The sequence below is a fragment of the Trichomycterus rosablanca genome, chromosome 7 (assembly GCF_030014385.1).
Source record: "Trichomycterus rosablanca isolate fTriRos1 chromosome 7, fTriRos1.hap1, whole genome shotgun sequence".
NCBI classification, from domain to species: domain Eukaryota; kingdom Metazoa; phylum Chordata; class Actinopteri; order Siluriformes; family Trichomycteridae; genus Trichomycterus; species Trichomycterus rosablanca.
Window position 1 is genome coordinate 35,311,764 of NC_085994.1, and position 10,837 is coordinate 35,322,600.

The 10,837-nt window shown below is 36.9% G+C and overlaps 1 protein-coding gene across 3 annotated transcripts in view; it reads left to right on the forward strand.

Annotated features, from left to right (window-relative positions):
- vps13a (vacuolar protein sorting 13 homolog A) overlaps positions 1–9,314 on the forward strand; it is a 54,653-nt gene extending 45,339 nt beyond the window's left edge. For all 3 annotated transcript variants that reach the window (XM_062999304.1, XM_062999305.1, XM_062999307.1), the window contains 8 exons: positions 39–202; positions 1,034–1,079; positions 1,198–1,321; positions 1,895–2,009; positions 4,679–4,764; positions 4,865–4,988; positions 6,293–6,367; positions 7,407–9,314. In XM_062999304.1, coding sequence (XP_062855374.1) covers positions 39–202; positions 1,034–1,079; positions 1,198–1,321; positions 1,895–2,009; positions 4,679–4,764; positions 4,865–4,988; positions 6,293–6,367; positions 7,407–7,454 — 782 coding nt within the window. In that variant the 3' untranslated portion in view covers positions 7,455–9,314. The remainder of the gene's footprint in view (positions 1–38; positions 203–1,033; positions 1,080–1,197; positions 1,322–1,894; positions 2,010–4,678; positions 4,765–4,864; positions 4,989–6,292; positions 6,368–7,406) is intronic.
- The last annotated feature ends 1,523 nt before the right edge of the window (positions 9,315–10,837 follow it).

Genomic DNA, 10,837 nt, shown 5'->3' on the forward strand with positions numbered 1-10,837 from the left:
ATGGTATTTTTCTCATCCTTTTATCCTCCGTCTTGCAGGAGGTTTAGCTGGAGCAGCGTCTCGTATTACAGGCGCAATGGCTAAAGGAGTGGCTGCCATGACGATGGATGAGGAATATCAGCAGAAGAGGAGAGAGGCCATGAACAAGCAGCCGAGTGGTCTGAAAGACGGTCTCACGAGAGGAGGAAAAGGACTCGTCTCTGTATGTAACATTTCAAATAAAGAAACTTGCAAACGTGCAAAGACACCAGGGCAAAATAATGTACTGGAATTTTTTTAGCATGATACACTATGCATCTCATGTTATTGTGTTTTATTTATCAGATCAGTGAATAGTTATATAAAATCTGGCTTTACAATGCAGAATATGGAAGAAAAATGAGGGTTTTTCACTTATTATTTGGGATTGTTGTAGCCCTTAAATATCCTTGTCTTCATCATTGGGCTTTTCTAGTTCGTCAGCAAGCCTGTAGGAGTGGGGCAAAACACTGTAGCGAATTCTTGTGTTCCTCTGGGTAATTCTCACTCCACACATGGACTTCTTTGTTTATGAGTTAAATAATCGCTTGGGGTGGCTCGGTCACAGCAAGAAGGTCCTGGGTTCGATCCCCAGGTGGGGCGGTCCGGATCCTTTCTGTGTGGAGTTTGAATGTTCTCCCCATGTCTGTGTTGGTTTCCTCTGGGAGCTCCGGTTTCCTCCCACAGTCCAAACGTGCAAGTGAGGTGTATTGGAGATACAAAATTGTCCCTGACTGTTTGACATTAAAACTTGTGAACTGTTGAATCTTGTGTAACTAATAACTACCGTTTTTGTCATGAATGCAACCTGATGTAAAGTAAGAAAAAAGATTTAAGGGTTTTTATTCATTATTTTATTCATTTTCTAGTTAGTTGTGGACTTTCAATCAGCTTCTGGGAACAGTGCAAAACACTGTAAAGAATTCTTGTGTTCCTCTGGGTAATCTATGCTCTACACATGGACTTCTTTGCTTTTCAGCTATAAGTTAATTAACCACGTCTCTGTTTCATGTAGGGCTTTGTGAGTGGCATTACGGGCATTGTTACTAAACCTATCAAAGGTAATCTTAATACAAATACATGTCTTTACATTTCATCCCAGCATTACAGATGCATAGTTCTGTCCAAGTTCTTTTTGTAAACCTGCTTGTTTTTTTTATGTTTTTTCCATCTGTGCAGGTGCTCAGAAGGAAGGAGCAGCAGGTTTCTTTAAAGGATTCGGCAAAGGCCTCGTAGGAGCAGTGACGAGACCAACAGGGGGCATCATCGACATGGCAAGCAGCACCTTCCAGGGCATCAAGAGGTGTGTATGTGTGTTCTACAGACCATTATTGTGTTCTACAGACCATGAGTGTGTTCTACAGACCATTATTGTGTTCTACAGACCATGAGTGTGTTCTGCTGACCATTATTGTGTTCTACAGACCATGAGTGTGTTCTGCTGACCATTATTGGGTTCTGCTAACTATGAGTGGGTTCTGTTGACCATGAGTGTGATCTACTGACCATTAGTGGGTTCTGCTTACTCTGAGGGGGTTTATCTGACCATGAGTGTGTTCTATTTATCATGAGTGTGTTCTACTGACTATGTGTGTGCTCTACTGATCATGAATGTGTTCCACTGACCATGAGTGTGTTCCACTGACCATGAGTGTGTTCCATGACCATGAGTGTGTTCTACTGATCATGAGTGTCTTTTGGCCCTTTGTACGTCTTGTTTTGTTATGTACTGTACTTTATATTGCATTTTCACTGTATTATTAATATTTATATTCATAAATGTCATTTGACTTGGTCTGTACAGCCACTGGTCTCAGTGTTTTTAACTGATTAAGCCATTGCAAATGCATATTGGTAACATGATTCGATAATTCAGGGCGGCAGAAACCTCTCAGGAAGTGGAGAGTTTGCGACCACCACGTTTTCTGCACGAGGATGGTGTCATCAGACCGTATAGGGAGAGGGAGGGCATCGGCAGCCAGATGTTACAGGTGATGTGTTCTTTTCTAACCTGATATAAACCCTCTGTTCCTCATTCAGGGTGCATTCAAGATCTTTGAAACTTTATGATAGCTGAAGAATTCATTTATGCTGTCGTTTGTATTGTTGAATTATTTATTGTTAAGTTTAAATACTTGTAGATCTTGAAAACACCCTGTTGCTTTAGCTTGTAGTTGTGTTTCCACCATTCCACCACTGTGAGGACATTAACTAAACCATGCTTAGTGACAAAATGTTGCTTGTTTGGTTTTAGATAATGTTTCTAACAAGTAGCTTATTGTCTCAGGTTTAGCATTGTGCAGCCTGCATGTTGTAATCTCAGACTTTATGTGGTTTCTGACAATTCATAGCGTGACTAATACGGTTGTATCAACTATCGTAAAAGCCTAGACAAAAGTAGATGGCATGGCCTGTGATCTACATTAGCAATCATTTGAATGTTGATATTTTTGCCTTTTTAATTGACTTAGATATTGAATTAATCTAACCAATTAATGTCCATTTTGACCACTGTTAATAATAATTATTATTTATTAATAATTGGTAATAATAATTATGGGATGGCATACAGAGGCGTTTAAATCAACCATTTGAGCGTCTACATACAGACATGATTGGCTGCATCTGGGAGATGATGGCCAAGGCCCTGTGATAAATTGGCTTCCTGTTCGGGGTGTGCTACTGTGTTGCGCACAGTGTTTCCAGGGAAGCCGGGCATGCCACTACCCTGATCAGGATAAAATAATTGTAAAAGATAAAATAAAATGGGGAAAATTAGTAGGCTAACACTTTGCACAATGCTAAACTAGTAGCTCTACTAATACGCTACCTAAGTCTTGTTCCTTCACAGCATGGCTGATCAACTCCATTAGGGGTGAGGGGAAAATTGTTACAATTTTTGGCTAAACTGTTCCTTTGAGGTGAAGTGCTTCTGAATTTGTATTCAGGTTCAATTGATTATTTTCGTCTCCTGTATTGTTAGCTATTTGTTTTAATTTCGAGGCTGTGGTACTTTCTTATAAAAGATTGAGGTGCCCTCTTCAGTAAAGTTTAGAACCTCTGGATCGTTTTTGCATCAGTTTTGTGGTCATTGTACTGGTCATGAGCTATTGGTAATGAACAAAAGATTAAGGTATAAATATATAATTACCATAGGGCTGGTTGTTGACTAAAGCTCAAAAACTGTACAATTTTTAATTATTAATAGTTAAATAAATAAAAACAGGAATGTTTTTAGTCATTTTGAAAATTGAAATTGAAAAAGCAAATAGAATCAAGTGTATTGAGTGTGCTGTGAACTAATTGTGAATTCTAGTTTGTTGTGATGGTGCTGTAATATACATAACTTTTGGTATGTTAGTAGAATTAGTATTAGTATCATACATATTAAATATTAAATGTAGCAGAATTACAGACATTCTTTAAACGAGAGAAAAAGCTAATCTGACTGTAGCTTCCCTGTTTCCTTTCTTTTGTGGTGTTTACAGAAAAGAGTGTTCCTGTCTCAATTGAACCGAACTGACAGTGATGAGGCTGAAAATAATACCAGCTAGTAAAGTCATTCACAGGGTCTCATTAGGCCGGAGTTTCTCAGGAGATTGTGATTGCAATATGGTGTTCTGATTTCAAATATTACCGACTTTAAGTGCCATTATCAAACTGACATTTGGATGTTTTACACAGTTTAATATGAATATTTTAATATGAATCGTTTATATATGTACTTTTTTATGTTTAGAAATAGCTTTATTTTATAATTATTGGTATATGGCATTAGGATTCATCCCATTATTTTTATGCATGTTCACCCCATCATGCCTGTCTGCATCCCCCTCCCTGGTTCTCTACCTGCTTCTTCATCCCTCTTATAAATAAAATAATTTTAAAATCCATGTCTCTTCATTTTATCATTTTGTTTATCCTGAGTTCAGCTTTTCCATAAACGTTCCCCAAATTCTCTATCATTATCATTGTTGTTGCTCTTGGTGTTTAAAGGAACAGTTCAGCCAAAAATCAGCTGTCCACTGTTTATCAGTTAGCCTAAACATTTTTGTTTATGTTTGGAGAAAGAGGACAATTGTAAGTGGCATTTTGGCCTCGATTTTGAATAAACACAAGGTTCATGTTTTCCTTACATTCTGACAAAAATGTATGTTAAGTACAAAAAATATGGAAATGGAAGTAAACATTTAATTTAGTCAGTACAAGAAGGTGTTCAACTCAGCTTACATCCAGTTTATTTTGATGTTTTGAAGAAAGTACATTAGGAAAATGTGTGGAAGGATTTGTTTGGTTGTTTTGAAAGTAAGCTTTAGCTCAAATCTGTTAGCTTCTGTCAGAATTACTCAAGTTTACTTAACATATACGCATTTAACTACTTTGGGAGTAGTGTTTTTTGCTTTTGGTACATTGTCAACCTATGTTACCAACTGCTAATCCATTTTTGACTAAAAAATATGTGCTTCAGAACATATTTCAGTTTGACTCCATTTGTTTGACAAAGTTTGTTGACATTTCTCTAGTTAGCTGTGGACTGGAAGAGTAACTGCATTGACCCTCCTGTGTTGACTTTAATTCTAAAACAATGTTAATGTGGATGTCCAGTGTTCTTTTGTTTGACATGTCATAACTTGATTCGTGTTTCTTCCTTATATTGTAGAAAATTGAAAATGGAAGATTTGCAAAGTACAAATACTTTGCTCATGCCAAGGTGAACGAGTCAGATTTCCTGATGATCACGCAAAGGTACCAGACTGTGCTAATGTGCATGAAAAAACGCCCAGCTCAATCTCAAGCTAATAAAATAAAATAAATGGAGTTATTTACCTCCTGTATCTGTCTGCAGGGGGATATTTTTTGTCACTAAAGGCACTTTTGGGCAGTTGACCTGTGAGTGGCAGTATCTGTTCGATGAGTTTACCAAAGATCCAACGATTGTAGAGGAACGACGACTGCGCATCGAGGCAAAGGTATATCAGCCCATCCCTACATACTGTATCCCTACATACTGTATCCCTACATACTGTATACTATACAACAGGCTCCATCATTAAATATCTAAACACAGGCTAAACGTCCAGGCTGGATTTGGTAATAATGCTTTGTGGTCTTATTGACCCTAAATATAGCGCTGTATTTAATTATTTTATATATTTTAAACATGTTTCAGCTTCAGTGTCACTATACATCATAATCCTCATAATGCTATGTGGTCAAAATTCAGATATTATTATGTAATAACCATATTAAAATATTACAATAAAGACAGGTAAATAAGTTGCTAACTGATATTTCAGTAAATAATTTAGGTAATGTAATATATATTATTAAAAAGTAGGTTTGCTAAAGTATGTATGGTGAGGAAGGTAAGGAAAGTATTAAATATAATAAATGAGGGCGGTGAAGTGACACAGTTGAGGTAATTTGGTGAATAAGTAAACAAAGTAAGCAAATTAAGTAGCTAAGCAATTTATGTAATTTTAATAATTTTAAAGTAAGAAAGATAAGTAAATAAGTGGGTATGTGTAGTTTTCTAAGTCGGTCAGGTAAAGTTAGAAAATTAAAGTAGGTAATGATCAATTATATGCACCTAAATACATTAAGTTAGGGCTGGTAATATGGTTAGGTATGTATAAGTAGTATGTAATGAAGCTAAACCTAAAGTAATATTGACTAAGGTGTTAAAGTAAGGTTAGTAAAGTATTATAGAGTTAAAGTTAAAAAAGGTATAAAATGAAGCTAAATGTATATGTAATTAAGCCTAATAAGGTTTTAGCTAAAAAAGGTTGGGTAAGTAATATTAGTATATTAGCTAGGTAAGTAAAGTATGGAAGTAAAGCTAGAAAGTTAACAAGGTATTGAGAGTTGGTACTGTAAATAAGTTTATTAAAAATGTTAAAGAAATAAGTAAAATTATTTTGTATTGGTTTTATGTTGACACTCTCACCCAGGTTAATATCTTGTATATAAATATAAAAATGAAGTAAGGTAAAAAGAAAAGTAAGATTAGTTGGGTAAGCAAGTAAGCATTAAACTTAATTGGACATCTTGTGTAAGTAATGATTTAATAATTAATAGTGACTGTGTAATATAATGGAACTTTGAGGTGCATTATTAACGATAATAAGAACAAAAATTGAATGTAGTTTCATTGTAATTGTAATACAAATATGTGTTAATTGTCATTTCAAACTTTTAAAATGTTAACGTGTGTAATTATAAAAATTACTTGCTGGCAAACTGGTGACAATTTTAAATGTTTGACTTTTTACAGGAAAGAGTTAAATCTGTGTTTCATGCCAAAGAGTTTGGGAAGATCATCAACTTCAAGACTCCAGAAATAGCCAAGGTATGGCTTAACTTTGAATGATATTGGACTGGTAATTAAAAACTTTTAAAATAAGCACTTTGCTATGGTAGATTGTAAAGCATCATATAGCTGATACAGTACAGTACAGAGTTTCAAAAAGATAAAATAGTGGGTGCTTAAATCGCAAAAACTAGAAATTGTTTTGGTACAGTGTATAAAAAAGCCACCATAGTCACGGCAGTACATGTGAAACATAGAGAAACTGCATCAGGAGATGGTATTAGCAGTTACACAGGATGGATAATTACTAGTTACAACAACAAAAATTAGCACCTCTATGAGCCAGTCACAGCAATAGTGCATGTTGTGAGTTTTACAGTAGACATGAACATAAATAGAATTAATGGCAGGACACCGTTCAGAAATCTGTCATATTGAATGCTGTGGTGAAAATAGGTCCATGATCAATAGTTGAATGTAATTTGGCCCAATATATGAATTTTTAACATCCTTTATGTCTTAGCCATATTCCATTAGACATTGCATAGACAAATCTTAAGACTATAATCAGAAATGAAATAAAAATAGCACTTTCGGGGAACAAACATGTTTCAAGATTATGTGAATAAATTGTAACAGATATACTGTATTAATAATTGAAATATATTCATAATTTAGGGAGTTCTTATTAGAAACTTGTGTTACCAAGGTCTTTTTTTGCAATCAAAGTTACAGTTTATCCCTAAGGTGTTTAAAGGGGTTGAGGTCAGGGCTCTGTGCAGGCCACTGAAGTTTCTCCATTGCAAACTTCTTCAAAAGTCTTCCTGAACCTTGCACAGCAAGTTGTTGCCACAAAGTTAAAAGTATAGCTTTATTTAATATTATCAATTTGTAAAATTTATGAAGTTAGCAATCTGCATGGCTGAAATGAGCCTGAACTTTTTTTTTAGATGTGGTGTCTACATACTTTTCACTATACTATATAGTATACCGATTGTTCGACCACTCACTAATACAGAAGGCTGTCTTTACTATACATGGTTTTATATCAATACTGATGGGTTTCTTGTTTTCACAGTGGGTTCTAACCAAGCTTCAGGATGCCAGGGATAGTTTGCCAAAATAACCAGTATCTGGAATCCTTAAGAAAATCTGAAATCACACATTAACCTGGACCTCTTCTCCACCTCCTAGTGCGTGCCTTTACTTATATGCAAAACACCACACAGATGGGACTGTGCATTATTCTCTCAGAAAAGACTTGAGATTCTACGACATTCTACGTTCTAGTGACTGTAAGAGATTTTGTTGTTTACAGATTGATTTTCTTCACTGCCTTGGAAACATCTAACTGAGTTGCATCATCTGTGTATAGACATTCAAAACCTTTTTTTCAGATTTTATTATTTATTTTGTAAAGCATAAGTCAAACACTAAGAATGAGAATGCATGAGAATGAGTTTGTATACTGACATTAAAGGAATAGTTTGGCCATAAATAAAATTCCGACATAATTTCCACTTATTCTAAATGCTTCTTTAGTTTTTTTTTCTTTTTCTTTCAATCTTGTAGTTTCTATGTCCCATTTGTTTGTAAATGATCCACCATTCGTGCAGCAGCCTTGGCCAGAAAGCCAAGGGAGAAACCCCAGTGACCTTTCCTCCCTCAGTCATGGCCAGTTGTCTGGGCAGGTTGATAGCACTTCTCTGCGTATTACACTAACGTATCAGACTGTTAGCCCAAAAGTTAACTATGAGCTTGGATGCTGGCAGAGCAAATACAGCGAGCACAGCACATCACCGGCGTTCTGTGGAATTTTGGTTTCTGCTTACCTCCCAAAAACATGCAAACATTTGTATTGGCTGTTCTAAATTGCCCCTAGGTGAATACACAAGTGCAAGAATGGGAAAGGGGAGCTCAGGTGGTGCAGCTGTAAAACACATTTGCACGCCAGAGCGGAGTGAGTTTAAAACTCAGCTCTGCTACCGACAGGCTGGGCGCCCACACGAGCAATGATTGGCTCGTTCGTAGGTTGGATGCCCGAGGGGATTCCTCATAACTGATGCAATTATGACCTCTGCTGGCTGATTGATGGCGCCTTCACAGAGACGCGGGATAATGGAGATCAGTGCGTGGCTCTCAATGCATGAGACTGATCCACATATGAACTCATCTCGTGCAGGTGAAAAGATGCAGTTGATTACTGCACACGTGTCGGAGGGGGCGTGTGTTAGTCACAGCTCTCCTCTGTCGGGAGGTCAGCATCCAATCAGGTAATTGGATATGACACAAATTGACACAAACTGGTTAAACTACAGGTTACTTGTTAGTTGCATTAGCCTCATAGTTACAGTGTGACTCTCCTCATGAGGAGAACATTGTTTTCAATTTTTGTGTTTTATTTCTGCCCCGAATTTTGCTTTAATCAGTGTACAGTTGGAGAGCATTTCATCTAAACCCGGCCTTACATTCCATCACTGCCATGGTTAAAAATATATATATTTATTTATCTCAACACACACACACACACTACTTACTGATGCTGTTTAAGATCCATTAAAATATTTCGTTTGTAGAAGAGATGAAGATAGACTGAAATGTTTGAAACCATATCAGCTCGTCATCAACTACAAATGACAGGAATATTTTTGTACATGTGGCTTTTGCATGGAACGTTTCCTTTAGTCACAGGTATGTATAAATTTCACTGTTTACAGCTTCTCAGCAGTATTGCTCTGTAAATATTCAACAGCTTTGGTACATACTATTAATTCTCCTCAGACTTTCTATGCAGCTTGTGCTAATATACGTACTACTGTAACTTTATCACTGAAACCCGACACTGACATTCAATATGCAATAATAACTGCTTTGTCTTTGCTGGGGCTGATGTACAATTTGTTTATTAAGTATTTATCAGTTGTTGCAACAGTTTCCTGTAATTTTTAATCCAGAATGCATATTGAATAAATGTATTTTCATCAAATGTCAAGTAGAAAATAGTTTTAATGAGTAATTGTTTGAGTTTGATTATTTTATTATTATTATGAAAGCTTTAAACCACAGTGGGACCAGATGTAAGATATGTACAGAGAGTAAGATGCATTGCTTGTGTTGTCTGGGTCACATAAAAAATTATGGACCCAGCGCCGGGATTCTGAACTCCTCGGTTTGAAACTCGGTGTTGCCACCGGTCGGCTGGGCATCATCTAGCGGGCATCATTGGCAGTGCCTGCAGCAGACGCTGTGTAAGGAACCTGATTGGCAGATAGAGAGGGGCCTGTGCAGAATGCATGGGTGAAAAAGGTGTCCGCTAAGGGTTGAGACTGCAATCAGGGATCCCCAGCAGCGGAAGACAAACTGAGTACCCTAAATTGGGAGAAAATAGGAGAAAATGCATAAATAAAATAGAAAATGTGGGTCGTTTGAAAAACCCTGTTCCACACATTATAAGCAAATGTTCTTTACCAATTTTGGTTGCAATTGATCCTTGTGATTAATGGGAGTATAAAAATAGCCAATAGACTGAAGGCTGCAGAGCTCATATGTGAGGCTCGGAGCAATCTGTGACTTGCCTCATCTGTGGAGACGGAAATTACCCTTTTCAAAAATAGTGAGCCTAGAATAGACCCTTGTGGGACAGCATAGGATTTCAAATGTATAAAAAAAGGACACATGGTATCAGTGATGTGCAGCACCAGAACGATCAGTCCGGATGCATAAACAAACTACTACAGTGCTAAAACTTTACTCTTATGAGGAAACGTCCACCTGCTAACCATATGCGAATAAGTAAGGCCAGGTTCATTAGTTGCCTCAATAAAATACCCAATAACAATAAATAAACCAAGCAAAAGTTCATAGGGTCATACTGGAAAATGCTTTTCACGCTATGACTTTAGTCCTGTGAATTTGGAAATACACCATATAGTCAAAAGTATTTGGACACCTGACCATGCGCTTGTTGGATATCCCATGGACCTTTATATTGAATTGCTTTTTCTTTCCTTTGTAGTCTAAACATCATCCACTCTTCTGGAAAGCCTTTCTACAAGACTGTGGATTGTATCTGTGGGAATTTGTACCTGTTCAGTGAATAGAGTCAGTTAGGTCAAGCACTAATCTTGGAAGAGAAGGTCTGGCTCGCAATCCAAGTTCAAGTAATGTATCCCAGAATTGTCCAGTTGGGTTGAGACCAGAGATCTGTGTAGGCAACTGGAGCTTCTTTACACACAACTAGTCAAACCATGTATTTACAGAGCTTGCTTTGAGTTTAGGGGCATAAACATACTGAAGGAGGAACTGGCTTTCCCCAACTCCTACCTAGTTGGTCCGCCTTGTAGATGTAAAGTCAGAGACGATCGCTCATATATTGCTGGTAAGAGGTATATGGTAAGTGGAGCTGATAAAATGGACAGTAATGTTATGGCTGATCAGTGTATGATCACTAAGAACTGCTTTGGATGAGAGTAATGACATTATAAAATCTTAATTCGTTCACAATAAAGT